At 27.0% G+C, this 26,372-nt stretch overlaps 1 protein-coding gene and 1 long non-coding RNA gene across 3 annotated transcripts in view; one reads left to right on the top strand and one right to left on the bottom strand.

The window, feature by feature from the left end:
- Positions 1-26,372, bottom strand: part of LOC107452035 (uncharacterized) — a 212,979-nt gene that overhangs the window by 171,978 nt on the left and 14,629 nt on the right. Inside the window, exon 1 of one of the 2 annotated variants that reach the window (XM_021147065.4) lies at positions 32-868. The exons of the other annotated variant lie outside the window; for it this stretch is intronic. Coding sequence (XP_021002724.3) covers positions 32-122 — 91 coding nt within the window. The 5' untranslated portion in view covers positions 123-868. Of the gene's footprint in view, positions 1-31; positions 869-26,372 lie in introns of those variants that run through there. 2 annotated transcript variants of the gene reach the window in all.
- On the top strand, positions 21,171-25,283 carry LOC147808199 (uncharacterized). Its single transcript, XR_015434775.1, has 3 exons — positions 21,171-21,224; positions 21,825-21,869; positions 24,115-25,283. It is a non-coding gene; the product is annotated as an uncharacterized LOC147808199 (long non-coding RNA).

Consider the following 26,372-nt stretch of genomic DNA (forward strand, 5'->3'; position numbering starts at 1 on the left):
GTATTTTCATGCTTTAAGAACGTAGTCTTACCTTTTGGTGTTACAATTCCACACGTAGTTAGTATAATCCCAAAAATGTATGTACACACACTCATGAGTTGATATTTTTTACTGTACTTCATATTTCATTAATTTTTGTTCTCAATGAGCAATAACACAAATTTAAATTATCCTTTAACTTCAAAGTCAAATGGTTTAATCCATTTTCGAAAATAAGAAGCTCATATTGCACCAAACGTAATTGTTTAAAATTAATTTTATCATTTTTTTAAAATTAAAATGTTATTTTCGTTTTTGATTCATAAACAGTTCACTTTGCAGCACTACTGGCAAATCAACACCTTTTTTTCGTAAATGTCAGTTATAACATTTCTCTGTTTATATGTAATTTAATTTATGAATCACACCATTTGATATAAATGACAAAGCGCTTAATTAGTTCTGTTTGGTAAGTTTATAATTTTTATCGTGTCTCGAAATGTATGCAGAATGTTGTTCACTTCTTTGTAACCACTTTGTGTTAAATATAACACTCATAGTTTATAACGATTTTTATGGTACTCAATTAAGTACAACATTTATAACTCAACTCTTGAACATAATTTAGTTTCTAAAATGTCAGTATTAATTTTCCAATTCAAATACTGACGATTATTTTCTTTGCATTTTTATCGTTTTCAAATGCAGACGATTTTTTTTCCAATTCAGTTTAAACGTTTGCGAACCTTGTTTTAAAAAAGAATTTGACAAACCGTTGAATAGGGGGAAATTTCCAGACAAGCATGGGAAGAGGGAATCAAAAAGACGTTTTCCCCGCGACGTGTGGGCCACCTTTCTGTACTTAAACGACCTAGCAGTCTAGTGGTGGTAGATTGTGAAGGAACAGCTCTGGCGCAGAAGTCAGTGCGGGCATGCTCAGTTTGAATGTTTCTCAAAGGGATTTAGGGGAAAAGGTTGTAGGGAGAAAGATACTGCTAAGGGGATCTTCGGTATTTTAGAAAACTAAAAGATGATTTTGTTTGGCAAAAGTGTTAAAAATAAAAACATAGAAAACAAATCGTTAAATGGAGTGTCAAATAAAGATATAAATTTTCTTAGTTGACTGTTGTGCTCGAGTTAAAATCATTTAAACAGTACAAATTAATGTTTGAAAAAATAAATAAATTATACTGTAAAGGCTGAGTTTCATATTATCGTCTTAGAAAAATAATTATCAAACTTTTGTGTTCTTTCTTAGAATCAATTGATTAAAATATGTATAAAGCTAAGAGTGTAGTATGCTGCTTCTGAATTTATGAGCATCGCTGTACATTTAATAAGTTTAACGATGCTTATTAAATACACTTATAGAATTTGAAATGATATTAATGAAATAAATCTCATTTTTATCCCATTAAATAGACAATAAATGTAAGAAAAACTGATGTATAAAATAAAAAGCACGTATCAATAACGTTAAACATCTTGAAGGGTTTGTAATATTTAGAAAATTCTAAATATAGTACTTTAATCTTTAAATATTTTTTTTAACAATGACTATAGAAGATACAAAAATGTTAAGTAAACGCCATTCAACATTTATTTATTAACTTGATGAATTTATTTCCCTTCATAGACTACCTATGAAGCAGATTTGCTAATTTTTTTTATATCATACGTAGTATTGCAGTGATAAAAGTTGAAAATAAAAAGGAAAATGTAAATTACACTAAACTTTCTTCAGAATTATCTGCGACTGAAATATATGAATTTATATGATTTTAACCACAAAGATAGAACTAGCATTCTAATTGTGACCTGTATTAAATTTGGAGATTCAAATTTAATCATGGTTTTCAACAAAACTGCTTTATCTGTCTATTCTTACGTAGTATTTCGAATCTGAAGACAGCAAACATTTAAAATGTTAATCAGTTAATTCACGTTAAATCTTCTATTCTATTTTAAAATTAGTTTAAATTTTTATATATTTACTAATTTGAAATTCTAGATTGATAAATCTCATTTGCTAATTTATATTATACGTGATTAATTTGATAGTCAGTAGAAAGAAATCCGAATGAAAATCAGTTGATGCTAATCATGCAAATCAGATATGTGTAATTGACATCAGAAGAATCAAAACAAATGTTTTAACTACACTTTTTAAAAAGTAGCTATCCAGCTGAATCTTCCATTGATTCATGACGTGAAATGATTATTCCAAAAAAAAAATTGAAAATCACGCAACATGATTGAAAACATGATTTGAAAACGTGAAAACATGATTTGAAAAATTTATACAAAACATGATTATAAAACAACAGTTTAAGAAGTTTTAATATTAGTGGGATCGGAAAGTAATGTCTTTTGGGTGCGTTTGATATTTGTTATCAAGTTTTATTTTTAATCAACAATGTTACGCACGTTAGCAACATTTATATTTCAAAGGAGTTATTTTTAGAACTTTTCCCTCTTTCACTTCCATATTAGGAAGCATTAAATGATTTTCCTTAATGCGTAGGGTTACAAGGATTGCGACGATGGAGCCTTTTTACCTCATTTTCTGTTAGTATTTAAAGCAGGAGCGATTGTTTTTGCGTGACTCTTGCTGTACGATGCTGACAAACTAACTTCGCCACTACTGTCTTGATTTTAGTCCACCCCCCTCCAGCTGGGAGAGTGGGTGAGACCTCTGTTTACACCATACTCCAATAAATAAAGTCTGTTAAAATTTATCGGCTTATAATTTCTACTAATGTAAATTAAAAACACTACCAAAAATAACGGGGGTGTTGCCCTGTTTTTATATATATAATTTTTTTTAGTTCTGTTAGCCTTTATAGAATTAGTATAAAACTGTGTTTTTTATTAATTCACTTTGCTAAAAGAAGTTAGGTTAAAACAACAGAAGAATGCTAGCTCATAAAGGAACACTAAAGTAGGAAATGCAATAAAATTTAATCAGAAAGCGAAGATGTAAATTATACTAAACTTCCAACATAAGATATATTAAAAGAAATGAATGTTTGAAGAAATATTTAAATTCACACATTCTTTTCGTATTATTATTTTATAAGAATCTTTGACAATGTGTAATCTCTAAAATAACTGAGCAATAAATTTGTTATTAATTTTAGAAACTAAATCTGCATTAATATAAATTTTTTTAAATATTTTTGATTAATAAATTTTAATTTGCTGTAAAAATCAGTAAATCGTTCAAAGCAAAAAGAATATATTAGCTATGATAAAGCTAATGGAACACTAAATATGTATATTATATACCAATTTGATGACATATTTGTATCAAAGTAGTTACAGATTTGTTTCTTTTGCATTTTCATAGATTCTGGAAACTTCGTATACATTCAAGGAATTTTAACTTGTGTTGAATTTTGAATTTTTACTTATAAAAAGGATAAATCTGGTAGTTTATATTAATTTTTGGTTGCTTTAATTACTATTTGTTTACGCATCGAATAAATAAAACAAAAATGCGCATCGTGTCAAAATGGCATTAAAACTTTCAATATTGGGGGAGTTAGATCCAAAATACATGAACTTTTAATTTTTTTCGATCGATATTGTATGCGCAACTAAGCTTAGCATTTAATATAATACAAGAGTTTTAGATGAACTTTTTGGTAACCGTAACTTTTGGTTTACAGTAAAAAAGCAACTTTAACCTTAAAAAACAGACGAAAAACACAAATAATGTGGTTCAAATTTATTACTAAGTACTTTCCCTCAATAGTGTTCAATACCCACTTATTTATTTCCTACTGCTCTGCTTAGATAGCATTTTTTTTTTACTTTCTGTATAATCATCGTAGTGAGAAAAGTGTATCATATAAGAAATAAGATTTCGTAAACGTTTTTAACACAAAATCAATAAATATAACATGTGCGAATCTTATTCAGATATTTGTTTTATTTAAACTACAGTGAAGAAAATATTTGAAAACTTTGATATGTAATTATAAATTTTGAAATCAGTAAAATTCAAAATTTACTTTGAAACAATCTTTTAAATACGCATTCTGAAGATTAAGTGCTTATAACAACTATTTATAAGTGTATCCAAAATCAATTTAAAAGAAAACAACTTTAGTTGATACTTTTTCAATCAATACTTTAAAAAAAAGTTTTCAATTATTTTAAAAGCTATTGCTTTACACAATGCAAATATTACTATTAACTAAGTTGAATGTAACGAAATCAAGAAAGTGGAAGGGAAAGTTATACTTAATCATTTTTTTAAAAACTTCATCAGTTTCAAGAATTATAAAGGTCCCTTAAGGCAACTTTTCGTTTTTTTTTTTCAAATGCGTTTGATTTTGTGAGTCTTGACAGTGAACGCCTGTTTTTGAGTGATCCAAACATGTCTACTTCCTCAACCTCTATAAGTTGAAAAGTCGAAGAATATATTTCAAAATTTTAAATTTTGACTAAGTTGTTTTGGTTTAAAGAATCTTAATTGGAAAATTGAAAGAAAAAAGAAACGATTTTTTTTATTTAATTTCTTAAAAAAAGCAATATTTCATAGAATTAGAATTATAATCTTTTAAACACTGAAAAAAAATCATTTTAACCTCGCGATCGTAATATTTAGTTATTACTGTGCTCATATATAAAAATAAAAGTGATAATAAATGTAATCGGAACTTTGTATTCATCATTTTCAATCATAATTTTACAGAAGATTTATGACTGAAAATAGAAAATAAATTTTATTTTCAATTCCGTTCACTCAAGTATGGAAGGAAAAATTCTTTCATAGAATATTTTAAAGAATTTTACAAATTCCATTTAAATCTTAAAATAATTGAATCTTTGAAATGCATTTTTTAGCAAACAAATTCTTTCCTGAAAAGTAAATTGTTTTTTTTTTTTTTATATTTCAAATGTGAAAATAATGAGGATGAATAATTTAATTATGTCAAACAAAACTAAGCATTACAAGGAATAAAAAAATTATTTCTTCGTATTAGTTCAATGGTTGTCTAGACTTAAGAAAGGACTTTTGTAAATGATAGTACGCCAAATTTTGATTCTTTGACGTATTTTGTCTTCAAAGATCAAAGCAATTTAATTAATGGAAGTATATCAATTAATTATTGAAATTTAATAATCTCTTCCTTCAAATCCACTTACTCTTCAATTTAACAGAATTGAAAAATATTTATTTTCTTTGAAACATAAATAGTATTTTTTTATTTTCGAAAATAATCAATTAAATTTAAAACATAATGTATTTCAATAGAAAGCAAGGATATTTTCTCGAAGTTTTGGAAAGTTTTAAGAAAAAAATCTTAACAACAACTGAAAATCACCAGATTTAGTTTTACTCCAACAAATTGCCTTTTGTCATTGCGTAAATGATTATTAAATTAAAATTATATGTTTTATTTATAATATAAATTTGAAATTTGTTTGATCCTAATCGTGATGTATAAATTAATAATTAAAACTTCTTATTTTCGTTAAGCTAGTCTTACTCCACCTTCATCAATAAACTAAACATACTTTTTTTCTGAAACTTGAACTATTTTAATTTAAGAAAAGATAATTTATTTTAAAATTGGAATTATAATATTTTAGTACAGTGATATATCTTAAACATAATGGGGCGATGATTCTTAAAGCAAGTACTGAAACAAATAACAGAAATTTGAAAACTTATATTGCTTTAGAACATCTTGCAAAAAAAGCGAATAGTTATGAGTGTTTTTTTTAAAGTATACGAATCTTTTAAATCGTTGTTTATGTTTATCAGCTGGTACATGGTATTAATTTTAATAATTCATTTTATCAATAAATTATGAATTATTTTTTTTCTTCTCAACCATCACTTGGAATATCGAATTAAATATAAATTATTTCTGCATCTTTAATTATCATGTAAGATTTAGAAAATAATAATCATTCGTATATTCTGAACGCAATAATTTACTTAAACTGGCGATAAGATTCAATGTGAATAATAAATATAATTGGTGCTAAGATTCAGTATTTCATGAAATCTTTTTTTAAAATCCGAGCATATATAATCATTGTCTTTATATTATTCGCGGAGAAAAAAAGATGGTAAAATTACAATTCTGGTAAATAAAAACTGTGATTCGTTTTAATAAAACCAAAATATACCTTGCTTAAACCATTCATTTGGCAATGTTTTCGTTCATATGGTACGGTTTACCAGAAATTCTAGTTTTTTGAAATTATAGTTCTTATTACCACAACTTTAGTAAAAACCACAAAACGGAAAAAAATACCCAAATAAATTTATTCCATGATTCAAGCTATTATTCCAAAACTACAAACTTTTACCACAGATACCAACATTTATCATAAATTATGAATTCATATGTTATTGTCCATTTTACCAAAATCATTATCAAACCACTTCGGTAACAATTACTAAGTTTTTTTGTCCCATAGAGGCCGAAACAAGGTAAATTATATTATAGTCTCATAGTATTGATCTTAGTTTTTTTTCCAAAGTTTTGATTTTTAAAATTTAAGTTAACATAAGATTAAGTTAAAATAAGATTGTAATTCAAGTTTTAGAAAATAAAATATGTTCGACTAGATAGCTTAAAAGAAAGAAGTGATCATTAAAAACCTGAAACAAAAAGCCCTACATGGGGGTTGTTTGTTTTGTCAACTAGATGTAACTCTCGTTATAATAACAAACAAATGCAAAAAGATAAACATTATACAGTATTTCTTATAGAAAATTATATTTCACGAAAAAATCTATTTTTGGCTATCTAATCAGAAAATAATAATTTACTTAAATAATGAAAAATACGTTAAATAAAGACATTAATAAGAGTTCGTATTTTAAGATAAGGTATAAAGAAACGATGACCCATAACACCAGTGATTAAACAACTAAAACTGATGTAAAATTTTATTTTAAGTCAATACAGAAATGTAAGGAGAAATTGATTAAGAAATATTGACTAAATTTGATAATTATATTTAACGATTTCCCATTTGTCTTAGGGCCAACAAGTCGAACATTTATTCTTTCTCAAACTTCAATAATCATCCCTCAACTCAGAAAACAATAAATAATGAAAATACATTAAATGAAGACAATGCGAGAAGCTCGGATTTAAAGAAAAGGTTTAAAGAAACAATGGTTCTTAACGCCGACGATGAAACAACTTCCCCACATTAATGAACAAGTTTGCTTTTAAACTATCCATAATCATTTCCGAGCTAATTGAATCTGAGATCACGAACGGGGAGAATGGTATTCGAAATCTTCTCACCCACCTCAGAGAATAGCCAACCGACCATGATGGCGTTCACTTCGATTCAATAGCTTCGACATGTTGGGACGCGCAATGATTGGAGGTACATCGTAATAAGATCAGGCTTGTATTGTCAGCAAGAATTCCCGCTTTTCTCTAAAGAAAATGGCCGCCATGTTCTAACTTCTCATGCCAAATTCAATTTTGCTTTTCTTTGCTTTAATTAAAGGAGATTGCAGATTGAAATCCGTGGAGAATTTTCCATCTGGTCGAGAAAGCATTGTTGGATTCAGGGTGACGTCAATCCAAGTTTAGATGTACTGGATTTCTCTGATTACATGTTATAGACGTCGAATTTCAATAAGTAGTTTGAAGGTTTTGGAATGTGCTGGAAAAATTCTTAAAGTTTTTTCCCCCTTCATAACGCAATATTGGATGTCATTCCTTTAATTTGATTGTGATATAATAAACAATTGCTTAGAGCGTTGGTTTTCTTTATATTTTGGCAATTATTTTAGCTTTGTAAAAGTAGATAAAGTGTAGGAATTATTTAATTTGTGAGAAATTCCGCAGTGATTCTCGTGAATTGTAGCTATTAAATATTGTAAAAAAGTTTCAATCAAGAAATATAATTATAAATAAAGAGAAGTTATTATAATGATATTGATAAATTGAAAATAGTATAATTGATAAAATATTTTATTTCACGAAAATACACAATTATTCTTTTCGATTTTTTTTAGATTAAACATATTAGACTTTAATTGTAATTAATTGAAACTATTTTATAATTTTAGGAAAGTTTTGATATTTTAAAAACCTATTAGTAGGGTTTTAATTCTGGAAGAAGTAGATGTTTTGGTAACAAACGGAAAAAAATATATATCAGGATATTTCAAAAGCTAAATACTCAAAATTCAAAATTAAAAAATTCTTTGGTTTATTAGTGCTGTGTGAAAATACAGTATTAAGTATTTTGCGTTTTAAACAAAATTAATTATGTGAAATATTGAAAGCAGTTTAACAAAAAAGCGTAAATTTAAAATGCATTATTTAATTCAATTGAGTATTCTTGAAATATGTTGTACTAATAATACAATCATTATTTTCTTATCTATTTTTATTGAAATAAATTTTTAAAAATACTGATGCTCTGCCCCCAGAAGAAAAAAACTTCCTCTATTTTCAGGACAGAACATTTTAAAATTAGAGATAAAATGCCCTAATTAAAGATTCTAATAATAAATGTTGACTCAGATACTCCCTTTATTTTAATTCAAAAGATAATTCCATTTTCAAATGTAGGAGTTATTTCAAACTTTATATAAAAGGTCTTGCCTTAGTGAAATTGTAAGAAATCTGATTGAAAATTTATGATAGAGGCTTCTATTTTAGAGATTTTGTGGAATATCATAAGATCCAATGAAATGTTCGGTCTTTCAGAGGCAAGATTTGATTTTGTAAACTTGTGAAAAAGCTGCCCGTAATTTTCCAAATTTATGATTATCGTAAATTCATGTTCTTTTTGCTGGGTAACTATTTAGTGAATGTGTGAAAATTCAGTCTTCTTCGGAAAAATGTAAAACTCTTGTCTTTCTAGGTAGTAGGTTGTAGTTTTGAAAATTAGAAATAATGACGCCATTAACACCGTTTTCTAAATGAAGAAATGTAAAAAAAGAATTTTTTCTCAATAAAATATTCCGTTATTCGACTTATTAAGGATTAAATCATTTGTGCGGATTCCACTTACTGGTCAAAAGTTTTTTAAATAAAATTATTACTATAATAAAATAGTAAAATGATTTTAATTATTGTCAGTCCATAATCAGTGAAAAAATTATGTATTTACGGTATTTTTTCAATATCTCATAGAATTAAAATTAATACATTAAAACTATCAAGAAAATTCTAATCACTATACAAAGATTTATAGGACTGTTATATTCTTTTTTTATATTAACCAATAAAAAACTCCTTTCAAAATCTTTGTAAGAGTAACTCGTTTTAATTATTATTTTTATAATAATTTCAATAAAAACTCAAATTTAGTGAGTTAGTTTATTGTTTAACTTAATATATTTGTTCGTGCAGTTTGTTTTTCAATGTGTTTTTAATTACAGATTTTGCAATATTTCAAGTGATTTCCTGTTTATAAGCAATGTGCGAAATATCAGGGTATTTTTGAAATCTATTAAAGCATATTTAGAGCGTTTAAAATTTTGTTACTTTTTAAACAACTCAATGGTCGTTTGCTTAACTATATCTTGGCAACGTTACAAGTATGTAATATTTTAAAACATTAATCTTACTTTTTGACATTATCTTGTGTGCGTTTATCAATAACAGGAAAGTGCCATTATGTAAATCCTAGATTATTTCAAAGGAAAAATTGTTTACAGACTTATTTTACACTTGAAAACGAACATTGTATTACTGATTAAATTATTTAAAATGACTGCATAATGGAAATTTCATTCATTTCTATACGAGTGAATGCTGTCCTTGCTTAAGCAAGGGAATTTTTAGATTTTTTTTTCAGAGTTGATAGTGAAAAACAAATTTATTTAAAATACTAGTTATAAATAATTTCAATTGAATTTAAAATGTTTCAAAACTTTTATAATTATGTTTGATTAATAATATTAATTAAAGTATGTTTAACATGCTATACATGCTATGTATGTTAATATACGCTATTTTCTATCTAAGATTACAATAAAAGAATAACTAAAATTATCTCTACCTTATTGTTAAAAAAAACAGTGTATTAATCAGAACGAAAAAGAAAACGATATAATCCAGTGCTATAAACTAAAAAACGCGACATTCATTAAATCTTTATATTGCTAACCAAACTTAATTTTCCAACCTAACCTTTTCTTAACTTATTTGTCTACCATAACCATTACCATCTACCGTTATTGACTTAAACATTTGTAATGTTTATAGGCTTAAAACAACTGTATTTTTATTAGCCTTTATCTTTAATTACAATTTATATACTGTCCAGATACATTATTTTGTCCAGATACATTATTACTGTCCAGATACAATGAGTTACCTCTTTTGATATTTATAATTAAAAAAATTACATAAAATCAGAATTATCTTTTGCTAAATTTTTTAACCCAATTTAAGTATATACTTTTTTAACATTAAGGACAGCTTTCGGATTTAAAGTGAGTTTTAAGTACTTGATGCTACTTTTTCGAAGTAAATATAAACTTTTATCGCAATTGAAAAGTTTATTTATTCATGCATACCCTTAAATTATATAAGTTGTGGTGACAAAAAACTACTTAAACAATTCACTCATGAAATTAGTATAAAGCCTCATAACCGCAACTCTCTTCTTAAGATAAGTCAGCATTAAAGATTTTTATACACTCACCGATATGGTTATACGAGGGTTGCTATTTATATTTCTGGCCTAATAATGAAAAAACAAATATGTAGGATGGAAATTGGTTTTATTTTTTTTCAAAATATTCTCCATGATGATCAATACACTTTTGCATGCATTTGAACCAATTTTCAAAGGACTTTTTCCAGTCCGATTGAGGTAACTCAAAAACATGCGTTTTGAATGCATCAACCGCTTCTTCGAGGGTCGAAAATCGTTGTCCATGTAATTTATTTTTGATGTGTGGGAATAAGAAGAAGTCATTGGGTGCCAAATCAGGGCTGTACGGTGGATGACCCATCAGTTCGATCTTTCGCTCCGTCAGAAATGCCTTTGTTTGAGTCCATGTGTGAGAGCTCGCATTGTTATGATGAAGAATGATTCGCCAGTTCTTCTGCTTTTTCCGGATTTCTCCGATGACTTCTGGCAAGCAAATGGTCGTGTACCATTCAGAATTGAGCGTCCTGCGTTGCTCTAACACCACTGTTGCCACATGACCGTTAATGCCGAAGAAACAGGCAATCATTTGTTTCGATGTGCTTCTTCCACTAACAACTTTTGATAGTTTTGCCTCGTCTTGGAAGACCCATACAGTTGATTGCTGTTTTGTTTCCGGCTCATATGCATAGATCCATGATTCTTCACCTGTGTAGATGTTATACACAGCCTTTGATGTACCTTGAACGTATTTTTCCAACATTTCCTTGCACCAATCGACACGAGCCTTTTTTTGAGCGTTTGTCAGATTATGCGGGATCCAACGCGAACAAATTTTTTTTACGCTCAGATGTTCATGCAATATTTTATTGATGCTAATCATACTAATGTCCAAAGACGCCTCTATCTCACGGTATGTCACATGACGATCTTGCTTTATCAGTTCACGCACAGCATCGATCTTTTCTGGCACAACAACGGATTTGGACGACCTGCACGGGATTCATCCTGGATCGAAAATCGACCACGATTAAATTCGTTATACCAATTTTTTACAGTGCTGTAGGATGGCACTTTATCGCTGAATAAAGAATTAAGTTCATCGAAGCACTCTTGTCTTGACAATCCACGTCGAAAGTTATGAAAAATAATGGCACGAAAATGTTCACGATTCAATTCCATTTTTTGAAAGAGAAGAACTTTTCAATTTACTATCAACAACACAAATGGAGCTATAATGGTAAATCGTCTGCTGAATTTATGTTCAAAAATATCAAACTTTCGATTAAAATCGTCTGCGGTCGCCTAGCAACACTTACTGTTGCCAAGGCCAGAAATATAAATAGCAACCCTCGTACAATGTAATTCAGCAGAGGCAAGTATGGGGAATCTAAATTTAGCTTTTTTTAGCGGATTTTAAGTTTTATATGATACACTTCATAGTTGTAGGGTTCCTTATCCATTGCTAAACAAGTATTTTCTACATTCTGATCTACTATAAATATGGCTTAGCTGTCACATGAAGCAAAATACAAACATGCAGGATAGTGTTTGGTCTCACAGATTGTGTTTTCGCGTAGAAACATGATTCAAAAAATTTCGAAGCTTGTTTTTCTTTGGGATTTGAAGGAGCATATGTTTTTTAAACTAAAAAAGTCTTTACATATTGCAAATTAGTATCATTTTATGCCTATATTTAATTGTAATAAATTCTTAAATCAGTGCCTTTACTTAGTTTAATGTTATCTAACTTAGTTTCGTTTTGATAAGCTACCATTGCAATTTCATTTATAATATTTTTTTTAATTCTCAAAAAATATTTTGTTACTTTTTATATGTTTTTCGCTAAAGAGATTATTTAGTACTAGTTATATAATATTATAGACTGATAAAAAAGTTATTTCATTTGAACTGCTTCGTTAATTTACTATCGAAGATCAAGTAATCCGAATGGCTTGCTGATAACAGATATACTGAAAATTAACATATTATTGTGGTGCTTCAAACATAAAGTTAATTGAAAACAAAATCTCTATGCAATTGTACGAAAATATAAGCTATTCGTGTGCAACTCAACTAGTACTTTTACTTTCGTAAGTTATTTTAATTTTCTAAATATTGTAGTCTGAAACGTTATTAAATTGGGCTCAGAAATAACTGTTTCATCGTAATTTATTGATTTGGAAATTCGGTCACCATGTTGATCGCCAAATCATTAAATTATAATAAAGCAGTCTGTGTTTATTTAAATGAAGCTTTAGTGAAATAGCATAAAATTTTAAAAACGTGAAATAGATTATTGTTGATTTTAAGTGACTAGAATATTGTCGAAATTATAATGAGCAATAAGGATAATTAAAGTCTTAAGTACATTAATTCAATAGTTTGGAATGTTGAAACACCTTCTGTAACATTGTAGTCACTTTTACAACTCAACCATTTATACATTGAAACATTGACTAATTAACTTATAATAAATCAATTTTTTGACTCACACACTCGTTGATTCATATATTGCTGATTTATTAAATTCACTCATTTACATGAAGCCTTATTCATCTCTCCTTCTCTTTTAAAAACTGATTTGTCTCTCCATTAACTCCTGCATTCATTTAAACACAATTTAATACACATTATATGCGTTTATACCAATATCAAGTAACATCGTTTTTGGTATTAAATCAAAATGAAACATAATTTAATGAAATAAAAGTATTTAATGGGATGTGAGTGTAGAAAAATTATAAAAATTGCGATCTCTCCCATAATTCAAAATTTATATTTTATGTTTAGTCAATATTTACAATATCAGATCCGAGAGAGAAAAAATAGTAACATATCTTCAAAAATTTACTGGGTTTATTTTCTTCACATATGACCATCTTTATTTCCTTTTTTTTTGTTGTTATAAATGAATTATTGCGTCAAAACTTGTTCAGAAATCTCTTCTTGACAGAATTCTATTGAACTTTTGAAATGATTTTCTCCCTATTTATTTCCGGCTAGAGTTATATGAAACGTGATTATACAATTTCTTTTTATTATTGTATTATTATACATTCGTTATATTATTATTTATATATTGTCTCTTCTTTTTAGAAGCAAAAGCAAACACAAAGCTTAAAAATGGCGTGTTTGTTAAAAACGAAATTTCACCTATATTTGTGCAAACAAATTCGTCCCCAAAATCTGAAATTTGATTTTCTACTAACTGAAAGTTCAATATTGACAAAAGTAAGCGCCCTTTTCATGAATCATAAAACCCGAGGTATAAGAAACTGAATAACTGAGATTAAAATGGCTTAAAGTTTTTGAGCGACAGATATGCAGTGTAAGTAATAAAAAAAACTTTTTAAATAAAAGGAATTAACGTAGTTTTTTTAACGTGTAGTATTTTCCTCTTTGTTTAAATTCTATAAATTCATACAGAAGATAATAGTGGTAAATAATTCCTAATCTGTTTTTAAGAATAGTAGCAAAATAATACATTATATGTCTAGAACAAATTTAAGTTAGTTTGAATATTTATACTACAGTAGCAACTTTGTAACTACAAAAGCAAATTCATTGATATTTCAATCATAATTTTATAATGTTATTTACGTTATTATAGTCTTATTTACAAACTTATCAAATCAATTATTAATTTACGGCAGACATAAAATATGCTAGAATCGCTGATTCAAAGGAAAAACGTCATTTTTTCAATTTAATAAATAAAAAAATAATTTTTCTCTTGAAAACTATTATAAATCATACTAGCATTTGTGTTTAGAAAAAAAATTTCCTTAAATGTTACTGTTTCAAAAATTTCCACTTGTAACAATTTTAATAAAATCTACTTTGTCGAAGCTGAAGGCGTAATAGTAAAAAATATCAAAAAATTGATAACAAATGACTAGATATAATAAAGATAATTAAAGTTTTAATTGAACATTTACCTAGTTGGAAATTTAGCGAGTATCATATTCATAAAACAGCGAAGGCAATGACTTATACATTGGCATAATCAATGTAATTAATTTTATCTAAAATTTTAATATCAAGATTTAAATTATCTTGTCGTAATGTATTTAGTTTCTCTTTATTAATGTAGAAAAATTATAAGAATGGCAAGGAAAACAATAGAAATGTATTGGTTTTCTTCTATAGTTCCCTCTATAATTGGAAATCCATATGAGAATTCCTTGATAATTGCAATGTCATTTGAGATTATACTCCCGAGTTATTTCCTGCCATTATTATATCAATTATAATAATTAAGTTAGCTAGAATTACATGATATATATATTACAATTTGTCATGAAACCGGAATAAGGAATTAAAATATTAAAAATTAGTTTTTCTAAATGATAAATAGTAACAATAATCAAAGTCTTAATTAAATTTTAGGCAGAGAAAAAAATATAATTTGTCTAGACTAATTAATAATTAATTCGCATTATTAGTGTTGTCTTTCATGACCTTTTTAAGCCAGCTAACAAAACAAAACATTATTCAAAATGAAACTACTCAAAATAAATAAACTTATTCAAAATAGAAACTTACACAATGCATTCTGTAAGAATAATCTTTAACCATTTACTAAAAAATAAGTATTGTTTGAGAAATTCTTCATAAAAAAGCATCCTTAATGTACGTATTGTTATTTTTGATATTTTGATATTGTTATTTTTAAGAACCAATAACTTATTATAAATTATCTTAATTAATAATACATTATTAACGCAAGCTTTTTTTTTTATTATGTTACAGTTTAACTTGGCATTTCTATCTATATAAAAATAAGTTTAACCAATTATTCTTTGAACTACTTTAAAGTAATAAAAATAGAAATGAGAGAAAAATTTGAAATTTTAAGAAGATTGGATTTTAGAGTTTTTAATTTCCTTATTTATCAAGTTACTCATTAAATGTTTTGAATTTGTTATGATTTATTTTATTTATTGAAATGTTTTAAAAAGAATTTTGTTACTGAATTTTAAATTTTTATGTTGTAAGTAATTTTAAACCCACTGCAAAAATCTCTATCTATCTAGAGATCTGAGTACATCACGAGGAAAAAAGATTTAAATATTTATGTAACACGTCTGGATGATAACTGGCATTTTAATGCATCAATTTAAATAATTGATTAAGTTTTGTGATTGAGAAAGTTATAATGAACTGGCAATTAATTTAATAGTTTATATTTATTTTTTTATAACCATCTCTTAACAGCCAACCCAATTTCTGGGTTTACTACTATTAATATTCAACTAAATAGCCTTTTAATTTTGAACCCAATCCAGAAGACAAGGGAACACCAAGATCAAGTATTGTTAGAAATTTGCTTTCGTGGAGGACTTTTTTATGAAACTAACCCACATTTGCGTTACATGGAGAGGATGACCCCGAGAATCTCTCACGATTTGCCTGACGGCAAAGGGACTCTTACCCAAGATCGGTCTACCACTGAGGATATTTCACGTCAGCACTGTTTTCGGTGCAAGCCGGATGCGGAATTCAAACCCAGTTCACCTCATTGAAAGGCGAACGTTGTATGATAAAATTTGGTAATTTCATCATGATAACTTTAAACGTAGCGTTAAAACCATTTATTCGGTTCAATTTAAATTTCAGTTTTGTACTTTTTACTAAATGTGGGGCAATAAGAACTATAATTCGGAAAACCGGAATTTCCAATGAATGGTTTTCATGTGAAAGGAAAAACTACCGAATGAAGGGTTTAAATAACGTATAGTTTGGTTTTATTAACCCAGACATAATGGTTTATTTTTCCTGAAATCGCACTATCATACAGTAAAGTAATGTTAACAGAATTTTTTTTATTTACACTTACCCATAGATTCAAGTGATGTAAAATCCACAAATTTAAAAAAAAAAATCATAATTTGGAATTTGGAGGAAAGAAGAAGAAATCTTTCACCCAAACCACACAATGCGTTGCAAATTTACACAAAGTATAAAACTAAACCAATTTTCTTTTTTTTCTGAGCCATTTTATCTCGTAATCAAGTTTAAAACGTGTGATAAGGTTGTTCTACTCAGCTCCCGATTTCAACGGTATTATGATACGACAAGCTTCAAAAATATATTATCCTATTGAATCTTGTTTATGTTAATTAGAGAATTCTTGATATGTTAATTAGGACAAGTGTATTTTGAGGCATTTTTGAATTCTCTGTGGAACAGAAATAGTATACGAATACAATTAATTGGAGACCGTCAAAGTAGCAGTCAATGTGTACTCGTCGTAGTATTTGAGTACAACCGGAGACTATTGTCTATTGCTAAAGAGGAAACAATTTAGGTTATGAAATGCTTCTTTTCTCTGGAAAAAAAATTTTGTATTTGAGAGTTTCAAAAAAATTTATAGGGCTTATTTATCTGTCTATTGAACTATTATCTATTGATATAAGATATGATAGCATATATTCATCAATACTCCGATTCGCTTAAGCATCGATTCTTGCAATCACTGATTTAAATAAAATTTTATTGTTTCGCTTTAACTCTCAATATATTATTTTTCGTATGTGATACTGTGATAAAAATTTTATTCTTTAAAAATGTACTTAATAAGGACATCTAAAGTTCATATTTTAAATATTTTTATTAAGAATAACACACTTTAAAAGATGAAAACTTGTCATAATCACATAGTTAAAATACCCATGTCATGAAAACTTTAATACTTTTAACATATGTTTGTTACAATAATAGAATTTGACTCTGTTTGTTATACTACATTAACTCATAATTTTCGACTATAATATTTCTAAAAATAAACAACAGCACACTTGTAAATAAAACCTTACTATATTATATCGAAATTGAGAAATTTAATTTAAAGCTTTTGTACCTTAAAAAAAGTATAAAATTATATTTAAAATACATATTAATGTATTTTGTTGACAGCGCTACAAAATAATGGACAAACTAATAAAATATATGGAATAGTAAAACTAAAAGACTAATCGAACACAGCTTTATTAGGTAACCGAATAACATAAATTTTCCGGGGATATAGCACTGTTTTAGAATGAGGTAACACAGGTTCGAATCCCAGCAATAACTGGTCTATAGCAATTCATCTTCTGGAGTGCAACACCTACAGTACAGTCGTAAAATATCTTCTGGGTTATGTGGATCATGGGTTAGAATACCCTTACAGCCACCCTATCCGAGGGTAGTTTTCGAGCTTTTCCCCTCCATGTAACGTAAATGTAGGTTTGTTTCTTCAAAAAGATCTTCATGAAAGCTAGTTTATCCCACTGCTTGATCCATCAGAGTCCTTTTGTTCTATGCTAGATTCTTAATTAGTAGGCATTAGAGTTGGACATTGATAATCCCTGACGCAAGAATAGATTAAGTATTTAACGTGGGTAATAAAATCAATCAATAGGCAAACAACCATAACAGTAGATGTAGGTATTTTAGTATGATTATTATTATTTTTTTTTGTAGTTTTAATGACATGTAATAGGAATTGTCAGGACAAAATTGAATTTTCAAGCAAAGAAATTATTACATTAATATTTATTAGCTTTTAACTGAAAGAAACTACTCTAAAAATGTTCTTAATTTTGCTTTTAATTTTTAAAAAAAAATCTGAAAAACTCCTGTTCCTTTTTCATTAATCAATAGCATGATGCAATACTTAATGTTCCGGCAAAAAAATGTTTTACAGTGAATGACGAATTAAATCGGCATAGAAGTATTTAGATGCTAATTTGCATTAAATGTATGTAAATTGATAATAAAATGTAATGGCTATTACTTTCAAGGAAGATATGTACTTAACAAGAAAATCGTGAGCGAAAGAAAGCGACTTAACAAAAAATAAAAATAAAAAAATAATCGAGAACTTTTGTTTCCTTAAATTTATTTTGAGTTAAAAAAACAGAATTAGGAAGGAAAAAAAAACTTTAGCAAAGTTAGAAATTATCTTTTAAAGAATACAATAAAATTTATTTATTAGATGAAAAAAAGTTTATTAAATTCAGTTAATTATATAATTCCATTCTATTTAGCAATGAAAATTATTTTTTTGGAATCACGCATTTATTTATTTAACCCTTCGAGACAAATAATCGTGCCTCAAAGGAATTGATTATTTTCTTCCGATTTTTTCTTTATTGGTTTCTTCATTTTAATCACTGTATTTATTTTTTTGCTCATTGAAAATTTAAATCTAATTACCATAGTTCTCAGGAGTACATTCACTTTTCTACTTCTCATTACAACAAATGTATCGTTATTTCGTTTCAATAATAAGAAAAAAATGCTCAATTATTGCATGATCAAATAAAAATTATTCATGAAATGTTTTAAATAATGTAAATGAGTATTAAGGAAATTATTTTATTGCCCTTCCGTACCGATATTTTTCTCTGCGTGGGTATATAATATTTTTTCAGTTTATCACTTAGTTACTCTGTTTATAAAAATGCTCCATGAGTAAGCATATAAAAGCTATTGTCCATATTTAATCAGTCTAAAAACTATACGTAGAGGTTTGCAATAAAAATGATTTTAAAATTTCCAATTAAGTATAGATTAAATTTCAATGCTAGGAAAAAACTGGAAATAACACTGGTCAATATTTTTTTTCCATTTAATTCGATCTTAGATACTTTTGTATCGCTTATTTCAAATCTGCAATCGTTTACCTTCTTCAAGCCCCAGTTATTTTAATGATATTTTTAGTCAATTTTTTGTTTAAAAACGTAGGTCGTACAAATGTTTGCGATGCGACAAACTTTTAAGAAAGTAGAAGCAAATTATCAGAATTGAAACTGCATAGAAACCCAAGCCTGGAAATGTTATTATACGGCGATAGGGACGCTTCCGTCTTAGTCCCCTTCGTGTGGTAGTGAACAGTTTCTAATAGGAGAAGCTTCTCAAACATCTTCATAATGACATTTACGGGCATGGATATATATGCAGTTTTAATCCTGATTATGGGTCCTAACTCCCCTGGGTATTTGTCGCAACTTTTACATTTACGGGCATGGATATATATGCAGTTTTAATCCTGATTATGGGTCCTAACTCCCCTATTGGAAAAAATTCGCAAAACCAGTATCAAAAACCAGTAACAATGATACCAGAACCAGTAAGACTATACCAGAAATTTAAAACCTGGTATGAAACTATACTGGAAATTTTAAAACCTGGTATGGCACCATACTGGAAATTTTAAAACCAGTATAGCACCATACGGGAAATTTTAAAACCAGTATAGCCCCATACTGGAAAGTTTAAAACTAGTATGACGCCAGACTAGAAATTTTAAAACCAGTATGTAGCTTACTGGAAATTTTGATACCAGATTTCAAATATACAGGAAAGTGTGAAACCAGTATAATATCGTACTGAAAATTTTGATACCAGTTTTCAAACATGAAGGAAATTTCGAAACCAGTTAGAATCCATGCTGGAAATTTTGAAGTAGTTTTAAAATATACTAACTTAAATTCTTAGAAAGTGCATATTTTTCCGGAAATCTAACAGGTTTCGACATTTTCAAACTAGCTTACTTCTTTAATAATTTATTATTTTATAAAGTCTTCGTTTTTTTTTCTTGATTATATACTAATTTCCAATAATTAATTTCTTAGATTTTTATAAGAACTCTTAACTAATATATTAAGAGTGGTGAAAACGTACACTTTCTATGTACATCAATTTTTAAAAAAAATGCATATTTAAAATTATTAAAATCATTTTAAAATTTTGGAGCGAAGAGAGCTTTTTGAATTAGATTCTTACACATTTTAATTATTTTAAAATCTAAGTCATCTAAGTAAAGTCTAGTTATTTAAATTAAAGTAATTTTATAATAAAAGTAATTTTATAATAAAAGTAATTTTATAATAAAAGTAATTTTATAATAAAAGTAATTTCATAATAAAAGTAATTTTATAATAAAAGTAATTAAACAATAAAACTTGTTTTCATTCGTTTATTCTTTATTTACTTATTTATTTCTTTTATTTACAAAAATTATTTTAATCAAAGAAAAAAGATGATGAGAAAAGAATATTATTAATTGCATCGATCACTTTAAATTTTATTATAAGTTGTTTTTAATTTTTATTTATTTCTTATTGAATTTATACTAAACTAGAACTATGTTGCTCCTAATCGAAACAAATTTATCGCGCAAAATAAATCGCAAAATAAATTATTTAGTTTAGGTTTCAAACGACTTGGTAAAAAAAGAAATATGTTTACATAAATTGAAAATTGAACTTTTTACCTAAACCAAACTTAAATCTCTCCTTCATAAATTTATAAATTTCAGTCCGTTTTTGAAATTTGTAGTTTAAATCATAAAACAAAATAAACTTTTATGAAATAAATAAATAAATTTGTATTGTAACACTATAATTAATTTAATTCAATTGAAAAGAGCGATTAATGCAGAAACGAAAGGGATTCACGCAAAAAGGCGAGAATCGATCTTAGTCGTTCGTTAAATCTATAAAAAGCTACTGACACTCCGAATTTATCAGTTTTTTCAGTTCGTTCCGTTCTTAGTGTGAACTTCAGCCAATCACATTTCTTCAAACTTTGTTTACATTTCACCTAGGCATGGATGATCATGGAAAAATTGGCGGTATATTTTAGTAAGTGTATTTTTGTCTTTATTTCTTGCTTTTATTAACATATTCTTTATTTACATATTTTCTAGTTACAGAAATGTTAAAACGTATTCTTAAGCAGTATTTATAGATTAAGTAATCAAGACATATTATATTATTCTTGAATTATTACTGCATGTGCTTGCATTAGGGTTACGACTTAAACTCCATTGCTTGAGAAAAAAATATTTTTAATTTTTTTTTTCTTTCCTGCATTTCTTAATGAGACTTTATTAAAAACACTTTGTTCACATGTTATTTACATAAATTCTCATTATTATCATGTGATCACCGTTATTAACAAATTAATTGTTTGTTAAGTTGTATTAATATTTTTAGACTTCGAATTATTTTATAATTGCAAATTATTTTGTTATTTTTAATGTTTAATTTTATTTTTAAAATTTTAATCATGTAATTTAAATTATATTTTATTAACTGTTGATACCTTGAAGTTTCAGTAAAACTAAAAAAGCGTTTTACAAATAAAGCAGTTGATACTTAAAAGTTTCATATTAACTACTTAATAGCTTGCATATATTTTGTTTACTATTATATAATTTCTAAATAAATTTTTTCTTTCAGAAATGATTTGGAAAACTTTATTAATTCCTTGTAATTTCCATCGAGGTATGTTTTCTAGTTCTTTTCATATTCAACATGCACATTATTATTGAAATTGTTTTTTTAATTTGATGGTTATTTTATACTTTATAAATCTACAATTGGGGATATTTCAGTGTCAGGATCTGTTGTGCCGGCTACAACTGTCAAGACGCTAAAAGGATTTTAAGCTTGCTAATTATATTTTTATTTATATATATATATATTTTTAAAAAAGACAAGTAGAGATTTGCTGGGATGGGTGCAAATTATACTCTTTAAAGTGGTCCTCTTTTTTAATGTTTTTGTTTTAATTTCTCTCAGACTGCTACCCGGAAGTTGCGGTAATGTGTTTTAAGTATTGGCTGAGTCTGCAGAATTCTGAAAGTGTTCGTTGGCAGCCCTGCATTCATTATATTCATATCTTGGTACATAAAAGTGATACAGTGTTTTGAAAGATATTCAGTTTGTTAATAAATTGAAGTAGTGGAAAATTTTTGTAAGTTTTCGTATCGTAGTTACAAATAAATAGAACTGAATGCTTCCTTAATTTTTATGAATGTAAAAAGTATATGCAAATTTATTTCTGAGTTCAGCCACTGAATACTTACATTTTTAACTTTACGTTCAAGTTTTGTTTGTTTAAACCCGTTAATGTTCTTTGTCTTAATAATACATTTAAATGCTAAGCTTTAGAGGAAGTTATGAGCTGAACTGTTTAAAAACTATTATATTGAAATTAAAATGGTAAAAAGTTACTTCAGATCATTCATACTTAAATCTTTGCATAGAGTCACTATGAAAAGTTGTTTGGTAATGTGCTTCTGTGATGTGGGCGCTGGTGATTTCTTTTGAGTTGTCAACAAAATTGGATAGTATGAGCGATACCTATGTTAGACATTAACTTCCCTTTATTTGAAATAAATCTCTTTCAAATTACACAAAAATAATAAAATTTGGTAGACCATTATTTTTTCTTACTAGGGTGCGGAAAATTTTGCAGTTCAAATCTTGAATTTTATAATTTGATCTACGTTTAAATTGGACAGTTGATAAATTGAGTATATTTGTAATTGATTGGAATCAATTACAAATATAACACTGTATGATGTAGGTGGTTGAAAAATAAGTATTTGCAATTGTATTTCTCATACTTAATAATTATTCTGAAAAATTGTTTTACTGTATAAATTTGTCTATACAATTTGGATAATTGTTTATTTGTAATATAAATAAATTTTTTAAAATCTTCTATTTATTTACAGTCTGTGCGTTTCAATAGCTAATCTTTAAATTAACATCATACAGTGTTCGAAATTTTAGCACATTTTTTTTTAAATTTTCTGCAACCTTTTAGTATCAAATTAATTCTCATCTTGCAAATTAATACTTCTTAATTTTGTTTACAATATATGTTATACTTATTTTGAACAAAAGTATGGTATAATGTTTCAAGAACTTAATTATTAGGTTAAATATTGAGTCTAATTTCTTGTATGTGTTGTGTGTGTTACACTACACAATAGATTTTTTTTTAAAAATGTATGATTGAACAGTTCTTGAATATTCGTAACATTATTTATACACGCACATATTTTATTTGAATTTTTGTAAGAATCGCATATAATTTGAATTGTATGAAATCTGTTTTTTGTGCATTCTGGATCTTTGTCTAAGTTATTTACACCTGTAACAGCTAGTTTTTGAGTTTTTAAAAAGCATAAAAGTTAATTAAAATTTGGAGTAAATGTAGTACAGTACCCTATTAATATAAATACTATTATTATTATTTTTTAAAAAAGTATAATGCTTTTCTAATTTCAATCAGTTTATATCAGCTGAAAAATATATGCATCCTATTTGTGTAATGGTAAAATTTATCATAATCATATGAAAAACTTAACACAATTAAGCTTTCAGTTAATATAACTTTGACTGACATTTTTAGCATTTTTCGTTGCCTATTTATTTATTAACATGATGTAAGAAAAGTTTAAAGCTTGTAAAAATTCTTTACTATTTGTATTCGTTTAATAATTCTTGCTGTCAATTTAATAGTTAGGAAAAAGTATACAAATGCCAAAAATGTCTTATGGAATTAACACTGCAATCTGAAATATTAACTTAATTAAATTAGCACTGTAATCTAAAATTTAGTATAAAAGGGTAAAGCATAATATTAAAAAAAAAAGCATACAATATTAAAAATGAGATTTTTTGAAATTGCTGTTTAGTCTGCACTTTCTGTTAATTCAAAATTTGTTTATATTAGGAACTCTAAATGGAGACATTGTTGCTGGCTCTTATTTGATGAAGCTAGAAAGATAGTTCATTACATTAAAGAAACGTCTGAGGGATCCAGAAAACCACCAGCTAGACATCAAAGACACTTGAAAATTGAGCTTTTAAGCCACTTCACATTATTGAAACTACAATTCATTTCATTTGATTATAAAAATAACATTTTTTAGGCTATTGTGGTAATGTTTTTATATCAATTTAGTAATTATGTAATTCTTATATCTTATTGAAGACAGAGTTTAAATTATGTCATATCCAATGTTTAAAATTTTTAATATTGTGTTGTGTGTTTTTATTCAGTATATATATTGATTATTACTTGTTGAGTTCACAACAATTGTGAGATAAGAAAAGCTTTCTAAAATTTAGGGCTTATTTTATTATTTATGAACATGTGTCGTTATATAAATAATTCGCTCTTGAGATTAAATTTTTGTAGGCGATAACTTTTTTTTCCTAATTTAATTTTCAGATATTATGCGTTAAGTAAATTATCATAAAAATTAAATACTTCAAATAGAAAATGACTGTATCAAATTATGCTTTAAATCAAGGAATCTTAAGAAAAATGTCAATAGAAGAATGACAGAGTAAAATAATTCAAAATTTTTATTTATATTAGTTAATAACTTGTGTCATTTAAGCTTTCATTTGTAGCTATAAATACTACTCTAATCACTATTATGTTTGAATGATTAAAGTTGACTATAATTTAAATTTCAAATGTATCTAAAATTAAATTGGTTTGTATTTAAATCTATAGTAGCAAGCAAGTACATTGATCAAAATGTAACATAACTATATAATTATATTTTACAATGCCTGATTTCAAAGTAAATGAACAGTGTATAATTAGATTCATTTCAAATATTTTTGGCGGCATTTCGAACATTACATGCTATATGTGTTATTTGCATTTAATTTTATTTATCAATTACAAATATAAACCGAAGTTAATTGATTTATATGAAATCATGATTTTATAATTAGATTGTTTATATTTATAGATATATACACTTCACACAGTCTCCTTATTGTGCATATGAATTTGCATTTGTCAAACATTTCCAAGGCTTATTTAACAAAATTTATTTTGTCATTTCAAAAGATATGAAAATTAAAAAATAAGATTTTGACTTATTTTAGTCAGTTTTTGGCTATTCATTACATAATATTTCTAATCCCCAATCAATTTTCATAAAATCTGAAGAATGTATTTACACTTTTCTTATGTTGCTGCAAAATATTTTTCGTGTAGTATTTTAGATTCAAATATTATTGACAATTATTTCTAATTTATAAATTATTAAAAAAATTACATTAACTGTGTAGAAGTTTTTTAAAAAAAAACAGTTTATTTGATTTTTATAAACATAATGCAAACTATAACTTTTGACAAAATGTGAATTATGTTTCATAGGGGATGTTTTATTTCCCTGTATAAACCAGATAACTTTATTTATTTACTCGTATCAATGTTTTATTTTCCCATTCAGAGCAGTTCACTAACCTTCCTGTATCAAACTGTAGTATCTCACTATACTTGTGTTAAAAATAAATTGTTACACCATCCCGGTTTACTGGGTGCAGTACACTAGTGATACTGGGTTCGATATCATACTGGAATAAATTTTATACCAGCTTATGAAACACCGGTTCCAGTATGATACTGGTTCCAGTATCATACTGGGATCTATTTGATACTGGTTTATGAAACACCGGTTCCGGTATGATACTGGTTCCAGTATCATACTGGGATCTATTTGATACTGGTTTATGAAACACCGGTTCCGGTATGATACTGGTTCCAGTATCATACTGGGATTAATTTGATACTGGTTTATGAAACACCGGTTCCGGTATGATACTGGTTCCAGTATCATACTGGGATTAATTTGATACCGGTTTATGAAACACCGGTTCCGGTATGATACTGGGTTTGGTATTATACTGGATCCAGTATCATACCGGAACCGGTGTTTCATAAGCCGGTATAAAAATTTTTGTACTGGGAATTTTTTCCAATAGGGTCCCCTGGGTATTTGTCGCAACTTTTACATTTACGGGCATGGATATATATGCAGTTTTAATCCTGATTATAGGTCCTAACTCCCCTGAGTATTTATCGCAACTTTTACATTTACGGGCATGGATATATATGCAGTTTTAATCCTGATTATAGGTCCTAACTCCCCAGGGTATTTATCGCAACTTTTACATTTACGGGCA

The sequence above is a fragment of the Parasteatoda tepidariorum genome, chromosome 6 (assembly GCF_982258835.1).
Source record: "Parasteatoda tepidariorum strain Cologne lab strain chromosome 6, Ptep-v5.0, whole genome shotgun sequence".
NCBI lineage: Eukaryota > Metazoa > Arthropoda > Arachnida > Araneae > Theridiidae > Parasteatoda > Parasteatoda tepidariorum.